At 42.1% G+C, this 27,431-nt stretch overlaps 2 protein-coding genes across 11 annotated transcripts in view; both read right to left on the minus strand.

The window, feature by feature from the left end:
* FAM149A (family with sequence similarity 149 member A) overlaps nt 1-3,545 on the minus strand; it is a 51,747-nt gene extending 48,202 nt beyond the window's left edge. For all 8 annotated transcript variants that reach the window (XR_015947868.1, XR_015947869.1, XM_088660960.1 and 5 more), the window contains exon 1: nt 397-3,545. Coding sequence is in view for 6 of the 8 variants with exons in the window: in XM_088660960.1 (XP_088517086.1) it covers nt 397-827 (431 nt within the window). In the remaining 2 variants the exon portion in view is untranslated. The remainder of the gene's footprint in view (nt 1-396) is intronic.
* A 530-nt stretch (nt 3,546-4,075) lies between these two features.
* Nucleotides 4,076-20,230, minus strand: TLR3 (toll like receptor 3). Of its 3 annotated transcripts, XM_035113539.3 has the most exons (5): nt 19,990-20,230; nt 15,856-16,300; nt 13,766-13,957; nt 10,893-12,709; nt 4,076-5,954 (listed from the first exon to the last, which is right to left on the minus strand). In XM_035113539.3, exons 2-5 carry the CDS (start codon nt 16,294-16,296, stop codon nt 5,726-5,728), a joined length of 2,679 nt encoding a protein of 892 aa, XP_034969430.3. In that variant the 5' UTR covers nt 16,297-16,300; nt 19,990-20,230; the 3' UTR covers nt 4,076-5,725. The 3 variants fall into 3 exon arrangements, with proteins under 3 accessions (XP_034969430.3, XP_034969432.3, XP_088517080.1); XM_035113541.3 differs by lacking the exon at nt 13,766-13,957 and having other exon boundaries at nt 19,990-20,195; XM_088660954.1 differs by lacking the exon at nt 19,990-20,230 and having other exon boundaries at nt 15,856-16,335.
* Nucleotides 20,231-27,431: the final 7,201 nt, after the last annotated feature.

Consider the following 27,431-nt stretch of genomic DNA (forward strand, 5'->3'; position numbering starts at 1 on the left):
CACAGGAAAGCATTTTGCAAAGTGTGCCCGCCTGCCCCTTGTCACCTGTGATATTAGTAATTATATTAGTAATAATATAATTAACCAATTTATTGTTGTTGTTGTTGTTTCACGATGTGGCATATACAATACTGTATTCTCTTCCCAAACAATGAAGAAGTTAGGCTACCACCTTCTGTACCTGATCAGAAAAGCAGGGGACTCAGGGAAGCAGAGTTAGCGTCTCCTCGCCCCTTAAGGAGAAAATGTATCCCTTGAGAAGGCAACTAGTTTGCCAAGTAGCTACATCCACCCGGAGATTATGTTACCGCAGGGGGAAAGGGTCTGCATTACATGGTATTTCCCACCCGAGGCCAGGGCGCCCCACGTCGCGGCGTCCCCACGACTCCCACTTGCCTGGGCTCCGATGCCTCTTCTAGGGGGTCGGTTTCGGGCGCGCCCTCCTCGCCGATATCGGGCAGAGTGACGAAGAGCAGCTGCTTGCCCGCGGGCGCTGCCCAAGCCCCGGGCTCCCTTGGCAGGGACGGCGGCGCCGAGCGCGGAGAGCTGTTGCCGCCGGCGCCACCGGGGGACTTCGCCGCCCCGCCGGGAATGCCTCGACTGGCTGCCGCTAAGCTAGACGAGCCCCCTGCGGGTTGCAAGGCGGCAGGGCGAGCGGGCAGAGACCCCAGCGGAGACGGAGGAAGGGGCAGCAGCGCCTTGGGCGGAGGCGCGCCGCTGGAAGGGGAGGCGGCGGTGGTGGTTGGAGAGTAAGGGGGAGACGAGGAGGAAGAGGGCTTGAAGAGTTTGGCAAACACAGTGCCCAAGTCGAGCACCGCCACCTTCATGGTGCCGCCTCCGCCCGGCGGCCCGAGGAGCTTCTCAGCGTCTCCTCAGACACGAACGGCAGAGCGCCGCCGCTTCCCTCAGGGACTCGGGAAGCGAAGGAGCGCCTTCTTTCAGTCAGCCGCACGCTCGAGCGACGAGGCGCGAGACTCCGCCGTCAGAAGGCGGGAGAGTCTCCTGGTCTTGCAGCTGCTTGGGGCCTGCCTCGCTCGCTACCCCCAGGTGCCGCCGACGGAGGGCGGGAGCGCCCGTTGCTAAGCTAAACAAAAAACGGAGCGAGGCGCCGGCAATTGGGCACTTAGCAGCAGCTGCAGCCGCGCGCGCCCTCACAGAGCTCGAGAAGGAGGCGAGCAGGGAAGGGGCGTGCGCACGTCCGCGCCACAGTTCTGCCAAAACCTGCAGGCTTGGACGGGAAGCCCCGTGGGCCCGTTCTTTATTCCTCCCCTTGTAACGGCGAGCTTTGTTTGGAGGTACTTCCCATATATTTAAAAGTATATATGCCACATAGAAGTATGTAAAGGTCCTTGGACTCGGAGCTCAGTAAAAGGCCTAATTCTCACAAAATGCAAGTGACTAGGGCCAACTGTTTATCCCTTCAGACTGCAGGTGAAGGGCTGGGATGTCTGAATATGTTCTTCTCCCTTACAACAAATAATTCCCTGCCTCTAGAAACCAAGATGCCTCAACAAAGGATCCCAGACGAGCCTTCTCATTCATTAGCAGACTTGTAAGGAGTGTGCTTGGAGAAATATTGAATGTGATGCCTCATGATCCTGAGGCAGTGCAGTCTACCTGTTTACTACTTAGTTTGTGAGAAGTTCCCATTCTAAGTGTGCCACGAGGTTCCAACCCTTAAAATATATTTTATTGGATGAATTTGGCAAGCCTGTCATTTCGGGATTGGGTGTGTGTTTTCAGGGAGCTCAATTTTTTTGGCTTCAGCTCCCTTCCCTGGGTACATGGATCTGTAACAAACTTTATTGCCCCATCATGTGTCAAGAAGCCCCGGGAGCTGTTTACACATTAAAAATAATATTCCTACTCAATATCTATGAAGAAAAAACAACTTTTATGTAAGTTGCATATTATTTAGTATACCAATGAAATAATTGTGTATCATGTGAAACAATGACCTAGATTAAAACATCCGGCTGTATTTGAGTGCCATAGGAATGCTAAGCATTTCGCTCAGAAGTTAGTCTGAGTCCAGCAGAATTCATTTCCCTAGGAAATGTGTTTAATACCACAGTTCTGTACATTTTTACTCAAAAGTACAGCCCACTGTATTTAAAGGTAAGACAGTGGTTTAAGAGTGGATCAGTGGGCAATTTCTGTTAGACCACATAATACCAACTGGTTGCCTGGTTTATTGAAAAGGATGCTGAACAAGTTAGACCTTGGTCTGATTTAGGGTGCTTATATTCTTTAATAATTTACAGGAATACTCAGCAGATTAGTTATACTGTACCTTAATTCTGAAGAGAACCAGATCATGTAATCTTGGTTTATAAACTTAAAACACATAATTGGATTTTGGTTTCTAAAAAGAGTAAAATATGCAAGACTAATCAGAGTATTGTTAAGAACTGCTGCATAATGCATTTATAGCATGTCTTGACAACTAAACTGTGACACAAAAAAATGGGATTACCATTATCTAACAAGCTTTATTTTTCAAGAAAACTTTCCAGAAGAGCTTTTTTTATGAAATAGCAGGAATATGGTCTTAGAGGAAAAACCGCCTCAGAGAAACATATTAGGGAAACAAGATTTGACTGATCTGTATAATCAGTTTATTGTGCAATAAATATTCAGTGGGCCCAGGGCAAAGTTAGATGTGACATTTGTGCTATTACCAATTAACCACAGCGGGGGGGGGAAAAAACTCCTTGCCAGAGGATGGCGGAAGGGAGCCTAGGTATGCTACTGAATGTGCAAATAGTCAACTGATAGTGTGAATTACAGTGCACTTCTAAGTACGTTTCCTAAGAAATAAGTCCCACAGTATTCAGTGAACATACTTCGAAGTATGCACACCCAGGACTGCAGCATTGGCCATCATACAGGCGTACAGTATGTGTGCAATGTGGCATGTGAAAACTCCACACATCACAAATACCCTGAGAATTTGTGGTTGATATAGCCCACCCTTTCTACCTTTCATTCCCATAGTCTCGAGATATTGTAGCCTTTAGTAGCCATGGCCATTAGCTGTGTGCCTTTGTGAAACCAAATGCAGATATTGTCTGTGCTTCAGCTGGCTGCGCATTCAGATGCTATCTTTTTTCCGCACCGCTGATTTTGATGGAAGGTGTATTTCCTTCATTGTGGCATTCCGAAATCCCCAACTGTCTGGTCGGCATTTACTTTTACTCTCCAAGCAGTTTGCACAAGAATTCAAACATCCATAAGGAATGTTTGGGAGTGTAGTTGTAGGAAATTTACCATAGTATCACTATTTAAAACTAACTGCCCAAAACAAAATAAGCCACTTAGCCCTTCTGTATGACAGCGCCCAGTTTCTGGACACATTTCTTTAAAGTTTAAAAACTCAGGAACTGTATAAATACAATAACTATTTGTTTATTAGGCTAAACTAGCCAAATAAAGTTAACCTAGCCAAATGTTTATGAAAACATTTTTCATTGCATCAGTTCAGTGTGTTCAGAATTCATGGATACATTTACTTTTGTTTTCTAACTAATAAAACTATTTTATTGCAATTTATACTTAATGTGCAAGTTCAACATTACTGGCCAGTTGGATTTTTTTAAAAATGCACCCCAGCCATAGGAAATATTGGAAACGGTTACTTTTGACATGGTCAAGGCCTTGGGGATGCCCAGTAGATTCTCCATGCTCAGTGGATCTCTATGCTTTAGCACAAATTGCTCATAAAGCTCCTCTAAGTTTCTAAAAACAGTTTTGTTATGTGGCATCAGAGAGGCCGTTTTTCAAGTACTTCACTTGGGTGCCTAAAACTGGTGACATGGTTCTCTTGAGTACATGCTGTTTGTTTTATTCTACCAAAGGAATTTAGATCTTTATGAGCTCCTCTTTAAATAGGAGAAAGTATAATTTACCTGGAAAGAAACCTGGCATTACCACCTTGAAGCCTCCTCAGCTTTCATGGCTTAAACTAGACAAGAGAACTTGTCACTTCAAGTGAAAAGAGGATCAGAAAGATGAGATGAGCGCATCACAATGGCGATAATCCAATTACTGTAATTAAGGAATCATCACATACCAGTTCATCTGTAAACAGGATCCTTTATTTTCAACTTTAGATCTTCTGAAAGCGTCCCTTCAGACACAATTTTTATATATACAAAAACTATTATTGCTTCTTTAAAATGTGCTCTTTCCCCTAAATTTCATAACAATTTAATTACCAAAACTGCATATTTTTAAAAATCAATTTTATTCAAATGGACATATTTACAACCTGTCACCATGTACCAAAGCTGGGGGAGTTTATTCAAGTAAATATAAAACATTCTATATGTTTTATGTATGTGCATGTAGCTACTGTATGGTTTGAAATATGTATTATCTTAATCAGGTCATAAACAGGTCTTCTTGATTAGCATATATTTAACGCTGAATCTGAACAGAAAGGAGAAAAATATAGTGAAAATATATAGACTTGACACTGTCCTAATGAGAGTCCATAGAGGCTCCCAAAATTGTGGCTTCTAATACCAAAAGAAATATACAAAAATATACAAAATATATTGAAATGAATATACAAAAATGAGTTTCTTTGATAACAAAATAAGAGACCCTGTGTGGTATGCCTGTTTCCCCCAAATTTGTTTACACTGGATTTACTAAGGGACCATAGTGATAAAGAAATTGAACTTATCTCTTTCTTTTTGGTTGTACTATTTTGTATGTGTCAAAGCCAAAGAGATTCAGAAGGAATCCCCTTAGTCCTACACACACACACACACTTTGATAACCTGTACAGTCATAAATCTCTCCTCTGTTGAGTGAGCTGATCACTCACACCTTTTGTCCATTCCAGGTGATCTGCCAGAGCAAGCATGAATCAAAATGTAGAGTAGGCAGGGGTACTCATGCCTGTTTCACAGAGAATATAAACCAGGCATCTCCAAACTGCGGCCCTCCAGATGTTTTGGCCTACAACTCCCATGATCCCTAGCTAACAGGACCAGTGGTCAGGGAAGATGGGAATTGTAGTCCAAAACATCTGGAGGGCCGAAGTTTGGAGATGCCTGATATAAACAGTAAACAACTAAGTTTCACACAGAGTAGACCCACTGAAAACAATGAACATGAGGTTGGATCCATTAATTTCAGCTTTATTCTAAGTAAAATAGGGAGGGGAAGGGATAAGGAGAAGAAATGAGGTGAGTCAGCACTGAAAACTCAGAATGAAAAACTACATAACATTTTTAAACAAACTTTTTAAAAAATGATAGATACATTATTATAAACTTGTTAACTTTATATGCCTATTAACTATCACAAGGGACACAGCCAATTCACCATAACTGTCATACCATTATCTACCCTAGGCATCAAGCCTTATCTACATTTTCTGCCTCAAAGCCCTGTATCTTCCAGCAAGAGGTATCAAGACTGCCTGCTGTAGAACAACTTTTCTCCTGTGGGAAGAGACAGCAGAGGGCGTTGAACAGAGCTCTCATCTGGCTGGGTAAATTATTTCCCCCTTCAAGTGCCTGTCTCCTCCTATGGGGTGACGAGAAGGGATGCTGAGGCCACTATCTCTATCCTCTGTAGAACACTTTGGAAAGTTCTACATTCATTAGGTAACAATTTATTTTTTTCCTGCATTCATATTATATATTTTGGGTAGCATTTTGACTGCTAATTCAAGCATACAAAATAATTTTCTGTATTCCTTTTTAAAATGTCATAGTACCCTGCTACTAGTTTTAAGTGCCAATTTTAACTGCTGGTAAAATGCACAATGACGGTCTTTCTGTACTGGCCACTCCAAGATGCAGCGAGATTTGAACATCGCTCTTCGTAAGCAGAGTGCATTTTTCAATTTGTAATCAGGAATGTCATGCCGAAAAACTAGAATGATGGAATCCCGACTTTGTTCAATGGCTTGCTGTATGGCATGATACACTTTGAACCTGGACAGAAGACAAAGGAAATGAGAGCTAATTTGGGACATGACAATATTTCACTTACAAATGTATGCAATTACTCATTTTCTCTTACGATGTAGTGACTCTGAGTCAATGGTAAAATACTAACAAAAACAATCAATGTTCACAGAATAGGGTATTCAGATGGTCTTGTTTTTAGCTGAGGATGTGATTATAATTGCACTCTACTTATGATGCCCATGGTTCTACCCCATTGCAACCCTGTGAGGTAGAGGTTAGGTTGAGAGGCAGTGATCATTTTTTCCATGAAAAAGAAGAAGAGTAGTTTGGATTTGATGTTGTTGTTGTTGTTTAGTCGTTTAGTCGTGTCCGACTCTTCGTGACCCCATGGACCACAGCACGCCAGGCACTCCTGTCCCGCACTGCCTCCCGCAGTTTGGCCAAACTCATGTTCGTAGCTTCGAGAACACTGTCCAACCATCTCGTCCTCTGCCGTCCCCTTCTCCTAGTGCCCTCCATCTTTCCCAACATCAGGGTCTTTTCCAGGGAGTCTTCTCTTCTCATGAGGTGGCCAAAGTATTGGAGCCTTAGCTTCATGATCTGTCCTTCCAGGGAGCACTCAGGGCTGATTTCCTTCAGAATGGATAGGTTTGATCTTCTTGCAGTCCATGGGACTCTCAAGAGTCTCCTCCAGCACCATAATTCAAAAGCATCAATTCTTCGGCGATCAGCCTTCTTTATGGTCCAGCTCTCACTTCCATACATCACCACTGGGAAAACCATAGCTCCAACTATACGGACCTTTGTCGGCAAGGTGATGTCTCTGCTTTTTAAGATGCTGTCTAGGTTTGTCATTGCTTTTCTCCCAAGAAGCAGGCGTCTTTTAATTTCGTGACTGCTGTCACCATCTGCAGTGATCAAGGAGCCCAAGAAAGTAAAATCTCTCACTGCCTCCATTTCTTCCCCTTCTATTTGCCAGGAGGTGATGGGACCAGTGGCCATGATCTTGGTTTTTTTGATGTTGAGCCTCAGACCATATTTTGCGCTCTCCTCTTTCACCCTCATTAAAAGGTTCTTTAATTCCTCCTCGCTTTCTGCCATCAAGGTTGTGTCATCTGCATATCTGAGGTTGTTGATATTTCTTCCGGCAATCTTAATTCCGGCTTGGGATTCATCTAGTCCAGCCTTTCGCATGATGAATTCTGCATATAAGTTAAATAAGCAGGGAGACAATATACAACCTTGTCGTACTCCTTTCCCAATTTTGAACCAATCAGTTGTTCCATATCCAGTTCTGACTGTAGCTTCTTGTCCCACATAGAGATTTCTCAGGAGACAGATGAGGTGATCAGGCACTCCCATTTCTTTAAGAACTTGCCATAGTTTGCTGTGGTCGACACAGTCAAAGGCTTTTGCATAGTCAATGAAGCAGAAGTAGACGTTTTTCTGGAACTCTCTAGCTTTCTCCATAATCCAGCGCATGTTTGCTATTTGGTCTCTGGTTCCTCTGCCCTTTCGAAATCCAGCTTGCACTTCTGGGAGTTCTCGGTCCACATACTGCCTAAGCCTGCCTTGTAGAATTTTAAGCATAACCTTGCTAGCGTGTGAAATGAGCGCAATTGTGCGGTAGTTGGAGCATTCTTTGGCACTGCCCTTCTTTGGAATTGGGATGTAGACTGATCTTCTCCAATCCTCTGGCCATTGCTGAGTTTTCCAAACTTGCTGGCATATTGGGTGTAGCACCTTAACAGCATCATCTTTTAAAATTTTAAATAGTTCAGCTGGAATATCATCACTTCCACTGGCCTTGTTATTAGCAGTGCTTTCTAAGGCCCATTTGACTTCACTCTCCAAGATGTCTGGCTCAAGGTCAGCAACCACACTACCTGGGGTGTACGAGACCTCCATATTTTTCTGGTATAATTCCTCTGTGTATTCTTGCCACCTCTTCTTGATGTCTTCTGCTTCTGTTAGGTCCTTACCACTTTTGTCCTTGATTATGGTAATCTTTGTACGAAATGTTCCTTTCATATCTCCAATTTTCTTGAACAGATCTCTGGTTTTCCCCATTCTATTGTTTTCCTCTATTTCTCTGCATTGCTCATTTAAGAAGACCCTCTTGTCTCTCCTTGCTGTTTTTTGGAAATCTGCATTCAGCTTCCTGTATCTTTCCCTATCTCCCTTGCATTTTGCTTGCCTCCTCTCCTCCGCTATTTGTAAGGCCTCGTTGGATAGCCATTTTGCTTTCTTGCATTTCCTTTTCCTTGGGATGGTTTTCGTTGCTGCCTCCTGTATAATGTTACGAGCCTCCATCCATAGTTCTTCAGGCACTCTGTCCACCAAATCTAAATCCTTAAACCTGTTCCTCACTTCCACTGTGTATTCATAAGGGATTTGATTTAGATTGTATCTTACTGGCCCAGTGGTTTTCCCTACTTTCTTCAGTTTAAGCTGGAATTTTGCTATAAGAAGCTGATGATCTGAGTTACAGTCAGCTCCAGGTCTTGTTTTTGCTGACTGTATAGAGCTTCTCCATCTTTGGCTGCAGAGAATATAATCAATCTGATTTCGATGCTGCCCATTTGGTGATATCCATGTGTAGAGTCGTCTCTTGTGTTGTTGGAAGAGAGTGTTTGTGATGACCAGCTTGTTCTCTTGACAGAACTCTATTAGCCTTTGCCCTGCTTCATTTTGAACTCCAAGGCCAAACTTGCCAGTTGTTCCTTTTATCTCTTGATTCCCTACTTTAGCATTCCAATCCCCTGTAATGAGAAGAACATCCTTCTTTGGTGTCATTTCTAGAAGTTGTTGTAGGTCTTCATAGAATTGGTCAATTTCACTTTCTTCAGCACCGGTAGTTGGTGCATAAACTTGGATTACTGTGATGTTAAAAGGTCTGCCTTGGATTCGTATCGAGATCATTCTGTTATTTTTGAGATTGCATCCCATTACAGCTTTTGCCACTCTTTTGTTGACTATGAGGGCCACTCCATTTCTGCTACAGGATTCTTGCCCACAATAGTAGATATGATAGTCACCCGAACTGAATTCGCCCATTCCCTTCCATTTTAGTTCACTGATGCCCAGGATGTCGATATTTATTCTTGTCATCTCATTTTTGACCACATCCAGCTTACCTCCACTCATGGTTCTTACATTCCAGGTTCCTATGCAATATTTTTCTTTACAGCATCGGACTTTCCTTTCGCTTCCAGGCATATCCGCAACTGAGCGTCCTTTCGGCTTTGGCCCAGCCGCTTCATCAGCTCTGAATCTACTTGTACTTGTCCTCTGCTCTTCCTCAGTAGCATGTTGGACGCCTTCCGACCTGAGGGGCTCATCTTCCAGCGTCATAACTTTTATATGCCTGTTGTCTTTGTCCATGGAGTTTTCTTGGCAGGGATACTGGAGTGGCTTGCCAGTTCCTTCTCCAGGTGGATCACGTTTAGTCAAAACTCTCCACTATGACCTATCCATCTTGGGTGGCCCTGCATGGCATAGCTCATAGCTTCTCTGAGTTATTCAAGCCCCTTCGCCACGACAAGGCATTGATCCATGAAGGGGTTGGATTTGATATCCCGCTTTATTACTACCCGAAAGAGTCTCAAAGCAGCTAACATTCTCCTTTCCTTTCCTCCCCCACAACAAACACTCTGTGAGGTGAGTGGGGCTGTTTTTGTTGTTGTTTAGTCATTTAGTCGTGTCGGACCGGAGCACGCCAGGCACTCCTGTCTTCCACTGCCTCCCACAGTTTGGCCAAACTCATGTTGGTAGCTTTGAGAACACTGTCCTCAAAGTGAGGTAAGTGGGGCTGAGAGACTTCAAAGAAGCGTGACTAGCCCAAGTTCACCCAGCAGCTGCATGTGGAGGAGTGGAGACGGGAACCCGGTTCACCAGATTATGAGTCTACTGCTCTTAACCACTACACCACACTGGCTCTGAAAACTGTTTCCAGAAGTGTTGCGATTCTGCCATGAACTGCATGCAAGCAATTATGAAAGAGAAGTCAAGGACAGCTTGGGAACAACATGCAACTGCTTTGAAACTAATTTGTTTTAAGTCCCAGCTTCTTCATGCCACAGCCAGTCAAGGATCTTGCAACAACCATGCAAATATTATGATGCCCTGTAGCTAATACGTTTTGGCTATGTGATAAGATCAAATAATTTGGACTAAATGCCAGAAGCATTGCCCTTATTCTAAATGCACAAACACTGTCACCTCTGTTTGCAACCTTCCCTAAATATATTAGAGTGGTCCCACCCCCCCCCACCCCAGTTTGTAACCTCTCAAACCCTAATTGTAAAAGCAAATAGTTATTATCCTCAGGGATGGTTCCCGATTCTCGTGTCCTGACGATCTGAATGCAACATATGGATTGCCTGCAAAGAGACTTGGTGCAGTGCAATATATTATCACCTATTCCTGCTCACAAAAGGAAGAACGCATTTAAGGCATTTGAGACTCTTAAGAAAATACATCAATTCAAATCATTATTTGAATAATTGTGCTTCCAGTTTTGAGTTTGCAACAATTTAACCATTTAATTTCAATTTTATAATTCATTTTTCCTGTACAAGTGTGCATGCCAAAGTACAGCCCAGAAGGGGTCAAGCCTATGTGAGTGTCCTAATAAAATTTCCCAAAAGCTCAAGGACCTTGTAAGGTTTGTACCACCTTATAAGACTTCCATCACTATCTTCTCCTGTCCCAGCCTTTTAGGGCCTTGCAGAACATCTTTTCCACCTGGGGACTGGGACAGAGGCTTAAAGTCCCAGAAACTGTGGCAGGAAACTGACACTGCATTCAACATTTCCCCCAAAGAGACAGCCCCAAAGATTCTTTGACTGAGAATCACACCAATTTAAACGTTTGAGGCTAGTTTAAGATGGTAGTGAAGACATGCTCTAAAAACAACAACAAACAAATGGAATGTCAGTTATTAAAATAATTTTAGCTTACCTTTTGCACCATGGATCTTTTAAGAGATGTTCAGTTACAACAAATATAATTTTCCTGCTCCTTTTTATACTGTCGATGATTGCTTCGAATTCAGATATTCCAGCTTCAAAATCTCGTTCTTCCAAGCAAAACCTAATTTCTGGTTGACTGTTTTCTTCAAGAGGAATAAAGTTTTTGGACACCCAGTTCCTGTCTTTTTTGGCATGAATGATATAGGCATCATAATCAAACTGTAGCAGTGGCCTGTCTAATTCCCTGTGGCCAAAGACTCTGTTTACGGTCACACTCCAGAGAAATTTGATTCTCCACCCTTCGAAGTGGATGAGTAGGACTACAAAGATGAGGAGCAGTACCAAAGAAGTGCTCACAATGTAGACCAATTTAAAGGGTGCACTATCACATGGTGAAGTATCAAACTGTATAATCCTGTTAGCATGATACTTAGAAGGGGTGTTGCAGATATAATTATTTAATCCTTGGATATATGTTCTGCTTCCATTGAGCCAATTAACAAACCAAGCTATACTGTCACAAGTGCAGTCAAAAGGATTGCCCTCCATATTTATTTCCTTCAGATTTGTGAAAATTCGCCCAAACACTTTTTCGTCAACAGCCGTGATAAGGTTCTTCTCTAGGAAGAGTGAGCTCAGAGATGCCAGTTCATCAAAGACAAACTTTGGAAACAAATTAAAGTTGTTTTTTCCGAAATTCAAGCTTCTTAATTGAGATAAGCCACTGAAAGCCTTTCCTGGAATCTCATCAAAGCCATTGGATTCTAAATCAAGTAAACGCAGGTTTCGAAGACCTTTCAAGAACAGAACAGGGCCATCTGGGTTGGCATGCTTCCACAGTCGATCCAGATTATTATGCTGCAAATCTAGAATTTCAAGCTGGTGGAGTCCATCAAATATCTCCCCTCTCATATTAGCTATGTTGTTGTTACCAAGATCTAGGATAGTCAAATTGCTTAACTTACGGAATGGTGAGGGAGAGATGTCAAGATTAGTGCAACCAGTCTTTCTGAGTCTCAGCTTTCTAAGGCTTGGAGTGAAAGTGAATGATTCACTTGTCAAATTCAGATGACTATTGTAAGAAAGATAGAGCGTCTCAATATTACTGAGGCCTTGAAATTCATGGCCAGTGAGGTCCTGTTTAATATTATTTAAACCTAAATCCAGAGATGTTAGTTGTCCCAACCAAGAAAACGCCCTAGCCTTCATATAAGTGATTCCACATTTTGTTAGGTTGAGAAACTGCAATGAAGAATTAGCAAGAGATGAAAAGGTTTTCTCTGTTACTACAGTCACATTGCACTCGCTTAAACTCAAGTTTTTCAAATTTTCTAAACCTTTAAATGTATTAGGGGTAATTTCCAGAAGTTTATTGCCATCCATAATAAGGCACCCTAAATGTTTTAACCACTGGAAAGCAGAATCATTAATTTTTTTTATATTAGAGTTTTCCAAATTTAGATAATTTACATTGTGCAACCCATAGAAGGAATGAGAATATATATATTTAATATTATTATTCATTAGATTCAAACTCTCTAAATTTTCAAAATAGACGAAAGAACCATTTTCAATGCGAGACAATTCATTTTTAGATAGGTCCAAAATTGTGAGGTTTGTTTCTTTCATTCCGCTGAAAGTTGAGTTGGAAATCTGCGAAAGCTGCACATGGCTTAGTGAAAGATTCTGAATTCTTGTTCCTGATAATTCTGAACTAAGATTCTTTGTGCGATCAGGTCCCAATGGAACATTGTTAAGGAGAAGACCATAGAGATTACCAATAGCACGGAAACATCCTGGATGAAACTAGAAAGATACAAAACAATGGGGTTACAAAAACAGTGGCTGCATGAAATTAGCCCTGGACTGAAATATTCAGCTTATTCTGTTCGGGATGTGTGTGAAATTGTGACTGATTAATGGCACAATTTTGTTGGGGGGGGGACAGTATTTGTCATAATGTAGCATTGTTCCCATTGGACCTTTCTGTAAGGGTGTACAGTCTACAGGCACCATGCCACCCTGGGCGCCCCTTTCTTTCTTCCCATATCACATCCAGCCTGCAGGAACCCAGCCCCCAGATGAAGAGAGACAAGCAGGTTGGCAGGCACATGCACAAGACCACAACCACAGATAGGGTTGCCAGACTCAATAGAGGACAGGACTTCTGTGCCTTTAATTGCCCTGCTCTCTTTTGAGTCTGGAAACCTTAAAGAGAAACCAGCAGACCCTTTGCTTGGAAATTAAACAAAGGGCCTGCTGGTGTCTCTTTAAGGTTTCCAGACTCAAAAGAGAGCAGGGCAATTAAAGGCACAGAAGTCCTGTCCTCTATTGAGTCTGGCAACCTAACCACAGATGTTATTCTGGGAAGATGCTCTAGCCATTGTGGCCTGTGGTTGGGCATCTGAGCTAACTGCCTTCCAGTCTTCTCTCTTGTTCTTGTAGTAGCAACAGCGGGATCACTGTGGGCTGAATGAAAACAGTCCAGCCACCATTGCCACAAGGAAAATGAGAGAGAAAACTGGGAGGCAGGGCTCTTTCCAGGCATTGTCCAAAAACTCCTAGTAATTCTAATTCATTGCTTATCTTCAACATGCTCATATTCTGTTTCAACTCTATGTAAGCTGTGTTCCTTTATGCAACAGGACACGCTAATCAAAATTCTTTAAGCCCCCAATCATATAAAGAAGACAGTGAATATATTAGTATTTTTACCTGTAAGTTATTTAAACAACTACTCATTTATCAAATTCATTTAAAACGCAACCCAGTATTATGGCCTGCTAAGGTTATCCTAACTCATTACAACTAACATCTGTACAATTAACATCAATACAACAAGCCCAGCTGTATGACATTTACCTCCATTGGGGGGTTTGATGACAAGTCCAGTTTTTTTAATGAAGAGTTACTAAGAAAGGCTAGGTCTTCTTTCCTTAATTCAGTAATTTTATTCTGAGACATCACAAGTTCCTGAAGACTCTCCAGCTGTCGCTGGGAGCCTAGTCTGGGAGTACTTAAATGATTGTGAGAGACATCGAGCAAAGTCAATTTCTGAGGAAGACAAAGGAGGAGAAAGTTATGTCTTTCCCCTCATCTCACAACTGATGCATATCTTTTAAACTCAGTTTTACACTGTCTGGTTAGAACATGTCAAACAATTAGTACAGCATGTTTGAAACGCTGTTTCAGATTGCATCAAGTTTTATCAGTTAGCTCTATCACCCTTTTAAGCTTGTAATCCTTAGGTCTTTATGAAATAAAATATAAGAATTCTATCATGGAAAATGATGGATGATATCTTTATCCACTAAATATATTTCAATACTATAACTTTCAAACTTTCCTTCTGCATAGGATACATGGAGATTGTGTTTAATTTTCTCTTTTTCTCTCTGTGTGCAAAGAATTCACATTTGTATTCACAAGTTCAAGATTCCTCAGGAGAAATCATGAAAGGTGAAACTAATTCAAATGTGCTAGGTAGACAGCTCCTAGAAGTTTGTATGTATTGTGAGTGAATTTAATTATAGGATTTCAGCTGGATAGCTCAGTTGGGTAGAGTGTGGTGCTGATAATGCCAAAGTTGCAGGTTCGATCCCGTAAGGGATAGCTGCATATTCCTGCATTGCAGGGGTTGGACTAGATAACCCTTGGGGTCCCTTCCAACTATATGAATCTATGATAAATGAAGCTTCTTTAAAAGCACAGGCAAAATGATTTCCCATGTTACTGAATAGCTATAGCCCACTACCTTACATCTGTAACCAGGGGTAATGAATGAGGCCATGGATGAGCACCATGGCCACACGGTCCTTCCATGATCTCACCCTGCTTTTTTATCCTAGTTTGTTAACTGACACCCAGGTTCTTCAGTTTGAATGTAATAGGGAACTCCAGCTTAATTAAAGCTTGTGCCAAAGTTTGTGTGTAGCAGGAGAAACAGATTTCCTCTCTTCAATCTGGCATCAGTTTAGGTGTCAAGATATAACTCCCCAAGGGTACAATCTTTGTAAAAATTAGTCTGTAACTAAAGTACTGTATATCAGAATTAGTAATATGTGATGACATGGAATCTGTTGCATGTACTTGCAGTGGATATGGTAGGAAGCCGTAGCCAACCACAGTTTTCCAGAATATGTACATTTATTACACAATATCATAAACTTTCAGGCTTCTTATTCACTCCTACACAGAAGTATCGACATTAACAAGCAACCCCTTACATATTTATGGATCACAGGATTGACTTAAAACTACGGAACAGAGAGTTGGAAGAAATGTACAATTGGTTGAATTTGTCACAAATGTATATAAAGGTAAAAGGTAAAGGACCCCTGGACAGTTAAGTCCAGTCTAAGGCAACAATGGGGTGCAGCGCTCATCTCGCTTCAGGCTGAGGAAGCCGGTGTTTGTCCACAGACAGCTTTCCAAGTCATGGACAGGACACTGTGAGGGAAACCAGAGCACACAGAAATGCCATTTACCTCCCCCCCCCCCGCAGTGGTACCTATTTATCTACTTGCACTAGTATGCTTTCAAACTGCTAGGTTGGTAGAAGCTGGGACAGAGCAATGGGAGCTCACCCCGTCACATGGATTTGAACCACCAACCTTCTGATCAGCAAGCTCAAGAGACTCAGCACTACCTGTGTCCTTATAGGCTCTAATGACAAGAAGGAGGCATAAATAAGAGCATTTATTTCATCGTGTACTCAGCTTTAGGTTGAATCCCGGATCTCAGGCCCATCTGGAAAATACCTCTACTTGATAAATTGGATAAGTGCTGCCAGTAAAAAATAATTAACTATTAGCCAGACAGATTGATCTGATTTTGTGTAAGGCAACTACTTACTGACATGTCTTACCCACCCCTCTTCCCTGCTGATCTGAATTTGACTCGGCCATCATCCAAGTTCATGTGCAAAATCACAGGTGAAAGTTGCTTCTTACCTTCAGATTGATGAAAGGCTCATTTCTTATTTCCAGTATATTGAATCCCAAATTAAGTTCTTTCAGATTGCCACAGTGAATAAAAACATCGTCTGGAAATTTATGTAGCTGATTATGTCCCAGCTTCAAAACTTTTAAGAAAGGCAAATTCAAACACAATTCTTGGTGCAGTTTAGAGATGGTGTTGAATCCTACATCTAAGTAAACAAGCTGTCCATACTTTGTAAGGTTTGCTGGTGGAAGTGTTTTTAGCTGGTTATGGGAAAGATCCAAAACTGTTATGTTGGTTGGGAGATCAGAGGGAATCTGAGTCAACTTTAAATGACTACAGTCTGCTGTATTATTTGTAATTTTGCAAACACTCCCAGCTGATTCACAGTGAACCCAGGTGGTCAAGAGGGTGAAAGACAAGTATATCCAATAAATAAAAGGCTTCCCCATTTTCCTGAAAAAGAAGATGCACATTTAACATTAATGTCTGCTTTTCCAAACAAAAAACAACAGGCTGAAAAAATGCAAGTAAGGCTCAGTAATTTGTATTTCTGAGATACATCATCTGATCTACAGCTGACAGCCCTAGCCCTACCATCCTTTGTGTCTTAAATGATCACATATGGAGAAAGTTGAATCCTGGACATACAAATGAGAGGGAAGGAATGTTTTCTCTCCCTCTGCCATCTCCATGGTATGCTCAAATCTGCATAGCTGCCAAGTTTTCCCTTTTCTCGCGAGGAAGCCTATTCAGCATGAGGGAAAATCCCTTTAAAAAAGGGATAACTTGGCAGCTATGCAAATCTGTCTCTTCCCAAGCATTTCCTCCAGGTGAGATGGCAGGTAGGAAAGCTGAGTAAGGTCAGGAAATGTGTTCTCTCCCTTGAGCAGTTTGCCTTCTAGAGGAGGTCAGTAGGAAACACGAGCTGGATGTGCACCAAAGAGCAGAAACTTAAGTGGTGACTTAGGTTTAGCTTTTAGGAAAGCATGTATAGAAAGCAGAGAAATTGTGAAGAACCAAAGGAAGGGCCTCCCCCCCTACTTCTTTGGTATCTCTTCTTGCCCCTCAGGTAGCACAAATTAAATAAGATTGGCTAGATAGAAAGTGGCCAATGTTTTTGGCAGGCCCCTTTGGTAGGGATATGGTTGTGTGTACAGTACAAAGCCTTGGTTCAACTGCAGTGCTGAACAAAAGGAAAGGAAGTATCTTAGGACATTTAAGCAAAACAATTGCTGACTTTGATTTTCTCTCACACACACCAGATCCCACTGGTGCCTAGCTGGGTATTTTGACTAGCAGGCTTAAGCACTGGCACTGGCATAGCCAGTGTGGCTTACAGGGGGTGAGTGTGTTGAATATGTGTGCCTGATACTGAAAGAAGAAGGGGGGAAAAACCTCCTATACAAAAGTGCCTTTAACAGTTTGACATCTGCTTTTAAGTTCCTCTCCTTGTTTCATGGCCATAGGTTCCAAAGTTCTGTTTATTAAAAGAGATCCTAGCATTAACCTTGATGCAATATTCTTATACCCCAAACGCTTTAAAAAAAGAGACTTCTCATGCTGTTCTCTGCATACACTTTATACCTTTGAAGCACATTCAAAGCAATTTCCCTGCTCAAAGCATTCTGGGCACTGTAGTTTGTTAAGGGTTGCTGGGAATTCCAGCTCCGTGGGAGGTAAACCACAGTGCCCAGAATTATTTGAGTGAAATAATTGCATTGGGTATGATCATGGAGTTCTGCTTATCTGAATCAGAATTTATGTCATTCTAAAAGACCGTCAGCACCATACTGGAAAACAGGCTTGCAAGCTACCAAGCACGTTCACTCATCATTTCGTCCTGGAAAGCCAGGACCATTTCCCCAGGGCCACTTCTGTACACAACAGGTCCTGGTTTTGCACTGATCTTTTGTCATTCACACCATGGACCAGTCTGGGGGAGACGGGTTAGGAAGTGCAGAATGTAGGACCCCAAAAGGGTAGGGTAGCTGTCATGGATCCAGTAAGATGCAGCAAGCTAGTGAGTGCAATGAGGATCTAAGTACACCAGGAGCTTAGGCTAAAAGGCTGTTCAGTATGGTTTAGAACAGTGTTTCTCAACCAGTGTGCCTCCAGATGTTTTGGGACTACAACTCCCATCATCCCTAGCTAGCAAGACCAGTGGTCAGGAATGATGGGAGTTGTAGTCCCAAAACATCTGGAGGCACACTGGTTGAGAAACACTGGTTTAGAACAGTGGCTCTCAAACCCTTTTTCTCAAAGGCCTCTTGAAAATTGCTGCGGGTCTTGGTTTTTCTGCCATAGAATTCAACATGGATGTTTAACATGACGGTGTTCTATCTCCTGTCTTCAGCCACAAATCCCCAGATATAATGCAAACCACCTGAGTGAAGCTCATGGATCACAATTTTGGAAACCCTAGTATAAAAATCTGAGAAATGAAGTAGGGGGCTAATTGAAACAAATCCTATGTAAACTGGAAGGGTAGGATGGGACCTACCAATACTTTTCATTGGTACCTTATCTGTCTGTAAGGGACACTTCCTGCTTTCTGGTGCTTGTCTTTGGTAAATCACAGTCCCTAATTTGCCTTTAAAAAACAACCACAATCCAGGACTACCCTTCCACTATGTTAGTACATAGAACATAAAAAGGAAACTGTTAGGACTAGCAACCCTGCTTCAGAAGCCAGTGGCTTTTGCAAACTACCTAAAGGCTGCTCCACAGAGCCTTGCTTATTCAGCATTCATCCTGATTTGCTTGCCCAAAGCTGGCGAGACTATGACCAGTCTATACTGAACCCTCACCTTGATTTGCTTATTGGAGCAGTTATATAACAATGCACATTCATACTGATTTGCTTGAGGGGTGTTAACATGACTCCCTGCTAATGATTTACTCAACCCACACTTTTCAGTGTAATTCCCCCATCACTTTCCTAACAACAACAACAACAAGTGCATTAAATAAAAAAATGGGTTTGTGGGTTGGCACTGGGCTAAACATAGCACTTTAGTTGTGCAAACCTAAATTCCCAATGCCTCCCTCAAAATAGTGTGCAATTCCCCCTGAACAATTCCTCTTAACAAGCGGGGCTGCCAGTTTTTCAAACCTCCAGCACTTAGGACCGTTTAACCACGATTGTGATCTGCAGGAAGCCACAATTGAAGCACAGTAACAAAGGATTGGTTAGTAACCTGGCAACAGCAGGCAGAAATGTGCTTTCAGCAGTTTGTTGCACTGAAAACAGAAGGAAGGATGGCCAAGGAGTCTTTGCTGTATACCACTTGTCACCTGCAAAATACTGTACTGAAGGATCTAACAAGTGGAGAGAGCCTGAACAATTGCTTAAACCTGGACTGAACCTCTCCAGGTTATACCAGAGCTGCAGCTATGTACCCTGAAATCTGGAACCTCCTCAGCTTTGCATGTTTTTATTCAGCAGTAAACATCCCAGAAGCAAACACTGATTTTAAGGGGACTTATGCACTACACTAGATTGCACTACCACAGATCATGGGAACAAGACCCTTGAAACAGGTTAATATAAATATTGCAGATTACAATATGGCTAGAATTTTCATGTTAACCTTTGGGGAAACTCTTTTCTTCTTTAACAATCTACTTATTGGGACCTGGGAAGGAGCTGGCTCTTCTTCTTGATTTTAATAAAAAAAAACCAGCTCTTTTTCTTTTTTTTTAATCTAAAGACCTTGATTTCTGGCAAGGGTGGGCTCAATCTCTATATCCACACTGCTGACCAAACAGATTATACACCAGTGACACCAGATTATACAGAACATAGCTTCCTAAACTCTCAAAACAAATACTTGTTTCTTTTCTGTGGAGTGGTACTGCAGAGAAAAAGTGTATTGCTTCCTCTTCAATTTTTATTCCAGCTCAGTTTGCTTTGAGGTCTGCCGAAATTGCTACAACATTCTAAACATCCCTCTTTGAATGCTGTGTTGTTGTTGTTTTTTTGCACTACACTAGAATGCAATGCTTTTTTAAAAATTGCAAGACTGAAAATAAGTTCAGGCATGAATGAAGGACCTGCAGGAGGCTGGAAGGAATTCAAGGAATTCTGTTCTGAAAGCTGACCCACAAAAAATAACTACATGTACCATGATTATTATACTTACTTTTTATTTCTTTGCAGCCTGATTGTTCTCCACTCTGTTCAAGCAACTTCAGTGGCTGATCAACACATTCCTGGCACTGCAGCTCTTTGCTAACTATCTCCAAAACTTTCTCCTAAATATACCAGGAACTCAAAGAGGCCTGCACAACCTGACTCATCTGGAACAAAGGAAAGAAGGCAGTGGAAAGAAAAGCAGGAAGAAAGGAGCAAGCCTCCTACTTTCGTTTTTCCCCTCCTGCTCTGCAAACTTCAAGCCCAGCCCATCTGTTTGGCTCACTTCCTTGTTCTCCTCTGCACTTAGAACTTCCAGATAGCACGTGTTAAGTGACCCACAACAAAAAATTCACCCTTGAAGATTTGTTTTTCTTGGTAAAGCACACTTGCACACACAAATGGAGCATGTTTTTAAAGCATGCTGAGGATTATTATTTTTATTATTATTTAGATTTCTTACCTGCCCTTCACCACAAGATTCCACGCTGGGCTCTGACAATTTGAAATTCAATATTAAAAACAGTTTGAAACAAATTACAACCACAGGAATAAGAGACATACCTCTGTTGTCAAAGGCCAGGGTAAACAGGGTTAAAAATACTCTTACTTTAGCGCTTAAGGAGTTTGAGAGCAGTTTTCTTTATGCTGCATGCAGCCAACGAAAACAAATCTTTATTCACGCTGTGGACCCAGCCCATTGAATTGACCTGATCTATGTAACAGGGAGGAACCTCTCACTCCAACATATGCATTCCTTGCTTAGGGGTAGAGCACCACTCAGGTTATGAAGAATGCCACAAAACAGGCACGTCCAACAGGTAGCTCGTGATCTACCGGTAGATCACTGTATGTTTGTGGTAGATCACTGCTAGATCACTGGCACCCCTAAAATAAGCTCGCCCAAAAATTTCCTCCTCCCTAAAAAAAGCTGAACGACTATGACCTGAAGCCCTAAAAATGGGCCTTCCTCCCTCCTAAAAGAAGCTCAACAAGTTTGACCTGAACCCCAGAAAACAGGGCTTCCCTTCCTTAAAAAAGCTCAACAGCTTTGACCTGAACCCCCCAAAAGGGGGTAGATCACTCCCAGTTTTTAACTCTGTGAGTAGATCACATTCTCTTGGAGTTGGCCACCCCTGCCACAAAAGAATGGTCTGTACTGCACTATAATTGGCAATGGACATTGTTCCTGCTCATGCATGCAATTTTTATTTTTATTTTGCTGCTCACGCATGCATTCTCATTAAAATGCCATCCAATCCCCACCCCAAAGTAACCTGGATTAAATGGGAAGATATATGGAAGTAGAACTGGGGGTTTTTTAATAAAAAAAAACCTTCACGGGGCTGCTGATGCTAATAATGATGTCCTCGCTGTGGAACTCCAGAGTAAAAATATATTTAAAAAATTAAAACCAGAAAATAATACCAAACAATATAAATATATCTGCACCTACCTCAGCAGGCAAAACATCAAGGAAAACCAAGAAAATGGCAGAAAAGCAACCATCCCATCAAGACAGTAAGAGCTGTTCGACAGTGGGACGATCTCCCTCGGGAGGTTGTGGACTCTCCTTCTTTGGAGTTTTTAAAGCAGAGGTTGGATGGCTATCTGTCATGGATGCTTTAGCTGAGATCCTTGCATTGCAGGGGGTTGGACTATTAGGGGTCAGCAAATTTTTGCAGCTGGGGGCTGGTCCACTGTCCCTCAGACCTTGTGGAGGGCCGGACTATATTTTGAAAAAAATATGAACAAATTCCTAAGCCCCACAAATAACCCAGAGATGCATTTTAAATAAAAGGACACATTCTACTCATGTAAAATCACCAGGCAGGCCCCACAAAAAAACCAGAGGTGCATTGTAAATAAAAAGGACACATTCTACTCATGTAAAAACATGCTGATTCACAGACTGAAGGCGATTGGGCCACATCCGGCCCCCGGAGCTAGATGATCCTTGGAGTCCTTTCCAGCCCTAAAATTCTATGGTTCTACGACATAGGCACTACAGCCTTTGTACTATACCTATCAATTTTAGGGGACTCAGGGTCCCTCAAATATTTTATTGGAGTGGCCAAAGGCACCTCAGCCCCCAGGAGTTGGCAAGTACCACATGAACAGGGCTATAATTCAACTTAGTGGCCTCACCTGTGTGTGCTGCAGAAGCACACCAAGGAATCCATAGTGCAGGTGAGAATATACAATGTCAGGCTTAACATTTCATATGTAGAAGTGTCCAGTTTAAATAAGGAATCAGCATGTGCAGCACCACACAGTTCCATTCTTCGTTATTTCCCAGGATCATGTTTAAATGAGACTAGTAACGACCTACAACTTTGCAGGACTGTTGCAGCAAGGTAAGGTATGTCAGATGGACTCAGAATACATATTAACCCACACGATGGCTTGATAAGAATAAGAAAAGCAAGTTGTTGACAGGATACCTTGATTCCACACCACCTAGGAGGCATGGCATGCAATTGTATTTGTACCATGAATTCCCCATTAGAATGTGTGCCACATAACTGTGGCCTTCACCCCACACTGTTCTGCAGCCCTAAACTGAATCAGTTCACCCAAGGTGGGAGTTGTTTGCTTGTTTGTTTGCTTGTTACAAAAAATGAGAAAACACAGATCACAGCTGTCTGTTCTCTTGGCCAGCCTGACTCAATTTCGCCAGCTAATTGGAGGGGGAAGAGAGATTTTACTCTGATACTAAAGCTGTAATTGATTAATCTACCACCAGGGGCGTAGAAAGGTAGGGGCGGCCCCCGGAATGTGTGTCACGCCCCTCCGGGAGGTGCGCCCCACCCCTGGAACAAGCGCCACAGCCCTGGAACGTGTGCCCCGCCCCTCAGGGAGGCGCGCCCCCGCCCCCGGTGCCGGAGCATGAAGCTCCGCCACTGTCTACCACACATACCTGAAATGGATAGAGATGATTAGGCCATGATTACTGTATTTCTTAAGAGACAACATACTATGTCCAGTTTTATTGGGACCAAAATTGTAACAGGGGTGAGTTTATAATGCACTGTATATATTATGTATTTTGTGTTTTTATATTGTGATTTTATCTTGTGAACCACCCTAAGACCTGTGGGCATAGGGTGCTATTATGCTGCTGCTGCTACTACTACTACTACTACTACAGTACTACTACTACTAATTCACTCCAAAATATGAATGTTGAATATAAAATAGAAGGTAAAGCCTGTAGTTATTTTAATAATAATAATAATAATAATAATAATAATAATAATAATAATAATACAAATAGCAGGGGAGAGGAGGCAAGCAAAATGCAAGGGAGATAGGGAAAGATACAGGAAACTGAATGCAGATTTCCCAAAAATAGCAAGGAGAGACAAGAGGGCCTTCTTAAATGAGCAATGCAAAGAAAGGGAGGAAAACAATAGAACGGGGAAAACCAGAGATCTGTTCAAGAAAATTGGAGATATGGAAGGAACATTTCGTACAAAGATTACCATAATAAAGGACAAAAGTGGTAAGGACCTAACAGAAGCAAAAGACATCAAGAAGAGGTGGCAAGAATACACAGAGGAATTATACCAGAAAGATATGGAGGTCTCGTACACCCCAGGTAGTGTGGTTGCTGACCTTGAGCCAGACATCCTGGAGAGTGAAGTCAAATGAGTGAAGTTAATAACAAGGCCAGTGGAAGTGATGATATTCCAGCTGAACTATTTAAAATTTTAAAAGATGATGCTGTTAAGGTGCTACACCCAATATGCCAGCAAGTTTGGAAAACTCAGCAGTGGCCAGAGGATTGGAGAAGATCAGTCTACATCCCAATTCCAAAGAAGGGCAGTGCCAAAGAATGCTCCAACTACCGCACAATTGTGCTCATTTCACACGCTAGCTTAAAATTCTACAAGGCAGGCTTAGGCAGTATGTGGACCGAGAACTCCCAGAAGTGCAAGCTGGATTTCGAAGGGGCAGAGGAACCAGAGACCAAGTAGCAAACACGCGCTGGATTATGGAGAAAGCTAGAGAGTTCCAGAAAAACATCTGCTTCATTGACTATGCAAAAGTATTTGACTGTTTCGACTACAGAAAACTATGGCAAAGTTCTTAAAGAAATGGGAGTGCCTGATCACCTCATCTGTCTCCTGAGAAATCTCTACGTGGTACAAGAAGCTACAGTTAGAACTGGATATGGAACAACTGACTGGTTCAAAATTGGGAAAGGAGTACGACAAGATTGTATATTGTCTCCTTGCTTATTTAACTTATATGCAGAATTCATCATGCAAAAGGCTGGACTAGATGAATCCCAAACCGGAATTAAGATTGCCGGAAGAAATATCAACAACCTCAGATATGCAGATGACACAACCTTGATGGCAGAAAGTGAGGAGGAATTAAAGAACCTTTCAATGAGGGTGAAAGAGGAGAGCACAAAATATGGTCTGAAGCTCAACATCAAAAAAACCAATATCATGGCCACTGGTCCCATCACCTCCTGGCAAATAGAAGGGGAAGAAATGGAGGCAGTGAGAGATTTTACTTTCTTGGGCTCCTTAATCACTGCAGATGGTGACAGAAGTCACAAAATTAAGACGCCTGCTTCTTGGGAGAAAAGCAATGACAAACCTAGACAACATCTTAAAAAGCAGAGACATCACCTTGCCGACAAAGGTCCATATAGTTAAAGCTATGGTTTTCCCAGTAGTGATGTATGAAAGTGAGAGCTGGACCATAAAGAAGGCTGATCCCCGAAGAATTGATGCTTTTGAAGATCAAACCTATCCATTCTGAAGGAAATCAGCCCTGAGTGCTCACTGGAAGGACAGATACTGAAGCTGAGGCTCCAATACTTTGGCCACCTCATGAGAAGAGAAGAATCCTTGGAAAAGACCCTGATGTTGGGAAAGATGGAGGGCACAAGGAGAAGGGGACGACAGATGACGAGATGGTTGGACAGTGTTCTTGAAGCTACCAACATGAGTTTGACCAAACTGTGGGAGGCAGTGGAAGACAGGAGTTCCTGGCGTGCTATGGTCCATGGGGTCATGAAGAGTCGGACACAACTAAACGACTAAACAACAACAATAATAAAAAGTGGAATAAGTTCTTTCATTTCCTTGCTTTGCCACTCAAGGCAGAAAATGAAAGAAGTGGCATTTCATGTGTAAGGAAGTATCTTTTTGTATGCACGATACTGTCTGAATGTTTTCCTACACACTCATAAAGAGCTTCCCACTTTTGTCTGGTTTACCAGTTTGCGGTGGACTTTTTTTTAAAAAAAAGCATTAAACAACAGTATCAGGATCACTTCTCATTTGAGGCCGCATGAACACTGACGGTTTGTATTCATGCACTGGGATCCACATGAAGTGCTGCATAATCGATTCCAACATTTAACTGTCATTTTTCTGAGTGTATTCATCTCATGCTTGGGGGAAATGTGGCTATCCTAGCAAGTGACCTCATCATGGGGGGAAGCAGAGGCAATTATTCTGCATATATGGCACTTGTCATCTAATTGAGATTTCAAGGCTGCATATCCCTGCATTGCAAGGGGTTGGACGAGATGATCCTCAGGCTCCCTTCCAACTCTATGATTCTATGAGATATCTTTGAGACAGCGCTGTGCCTAAGAAGGCTCTCCAATTATACAGCTCTCTAGTTTGGCCTTTCATGTTGATAAGTAGTCTTCAGCTGCTGAAGGGTCCTCCGTGGCCATGTTTCTTGAGGTTGCAATGATATTATTAGAAGGGATGTGGTATCAGCAGTGCCCACTAGACCTGGTTGAAGTCATGAGGGCATTGCCAACAGGGCCACAGAGCATGGCCACGGTTTACTAGTTTTCTCCCTATCTTGCAAAGATACTGTGAAGATTAAAGAACTGCATTGTTACAAATACTTACCGTAGTACCTTACTAAACTATGTGCTATGATGGTAAGCTATGAGGTGCCCCCCCCCACAAAAAAAGTCTGCACACACTTTGGTATTCAAATGAATTTTGCTCAGAGTAGACCTGCTGAAATTAATAACCATTAATTCTAACCACTAAGAACTATTAATTTCAATAGGCCACCTATGGTGTGTTGCGATCAGAATAATGATGATAATGAATGAGATAACAAAAGCATCCAGCAATACACACAGGCTGCAGTCCGAACCCCAGTACTGCTATAATGATGCCGATGACAACATTGGTTAACAAAATCTCCTCCAAAGGAAATGGAAAACTTAGGAACACACACACACTTAGGATGCAATTCTAACTTCCCTACTGTGGTGGCGCCAATGTGATGATACTGCTAAAAACATCTCTTTTGAAAGAAATGGGATATTGTGCAAAGAGTACAGAACAATGGAAACAGTGAGCAACACACACACACACACACTCACTCACTTCAACAGAAGCCTCCAGAATTACCTCTTCTCTTTCACCTTACCAGTTTTTCCTCACCCCACACATATATTCTGGCATAAGTGTGTGATATGCAGTCCTACTCACAGCAGACCCATTGAAGTAAATAGACATGATTGATTTAGGTTCATTAATTTCAAAATGTTTTCTCTGAGAAGAACTTAGTTGAGTACTAGTTACAGGTAGGTAGCCGTGTTGGTCTGACGTAGTCGAAACAAAAAATTAAAAAAAAAATCCTTCCAAAAGCACCTTAGAGACCAACTAAGTTTGTCATTGGTATGAGCTTTCGTGTGCATGCACACTTCTTCAGATAGTAAATTGGGTATAATGTCCAGGTTCTTGCATTTAGTCAGAAAGAAGATGTCAGTCTGTACCTGTGCAAGTTTCTTTGTGAGGTTGATGGAGAGGTTCCATTTCATGTGGCTCAATGTGGTGCCTTCCATAGTACTGGTACTAGTTACAGGTAGGTAGCCGTGTTGGTCTGACGTAGTAAAAAAAAATTAAAAAATTTCTGACGTAGTCGAAACAAAAAATTTTAAAAATTCCTTCCAGTAGCACCTTAGAGACCAACTAAGTTTGTCATTGGTATGAGCTTTTGCGTGCATGCACACTTCTTCAGATAGTTGAGTACATTACTGAGATGAATGCTCCAAACACAAATGCAACGCTCCAAATGTATGTGCAAAGAAAGTTGTACAGGGTAACTTTCAAATTCAGGAGAAATCTCCAGAATTCTTTCCCCTCATTCCCATTCCCCTACTTGAGGGGGGGGGGTAGGTTTTCTATGCAAGCAAGTGCCCACCTTTTCTCACAACCATCTTGGCAGAGAAGGAAATATGTGCTATTGCATAAACAGATCTGCCACTATTTCTCTCACCTTAAGTTTTACAGTGAAAGCAACAGGCTTTACTGTAACCCCTGCATAAATGGGAAACCCCCTGTACTACTAGTACAAAGGTCTGTTCGGTATGAGTTCTGATACCTTTCCTTCTAGAAAAAAAAAGCCATGCTTGCCAATATATCTGATTCTAATGTGGTGTCAATGTCCTTC

This window comes from Zootoca vivipara, chromosome Z1, assembly GCF_965207765.1.
Source record: "Zootoca vivipara chromosome Z1, rZooViv2.hap1.1, whole genome shotgun sequence".
Lineage (NCBI taxonomy): Eukaryota > Metazoa > Chordata > Lepidosauria > Squamata > Lacertidae > Zootoca > Zootoca vivipara.

What these genes read in the sequence shown, in the direction of transcription:
- TLR3 (XM_088660954.1), bottom strand. Translation starts at nt 16,320, where the DNA reads ATGTGCATCTTCTTTTTCAGGAAAATGGGGAAGCCTTTTATTTATTGG. An exon ending in CATCAAACCCCCCAATGGAG is followed by an intron (nt 12,710 to 13,765) that starts GTAAATGTCATA and finishes GTATCTTTCTAG; the next exon opens with TTTCATCCAGGATGTTTCCG. An exon ending in AAAGATCCATGGTGCAAAAG is followed by an intron (nt 5,955 to 10,892) that starts GTAAGCTAAAAT and finishes TCTTCTGTCCAG; the next exon opens with GTTCAAAGTGTATCATGCCA.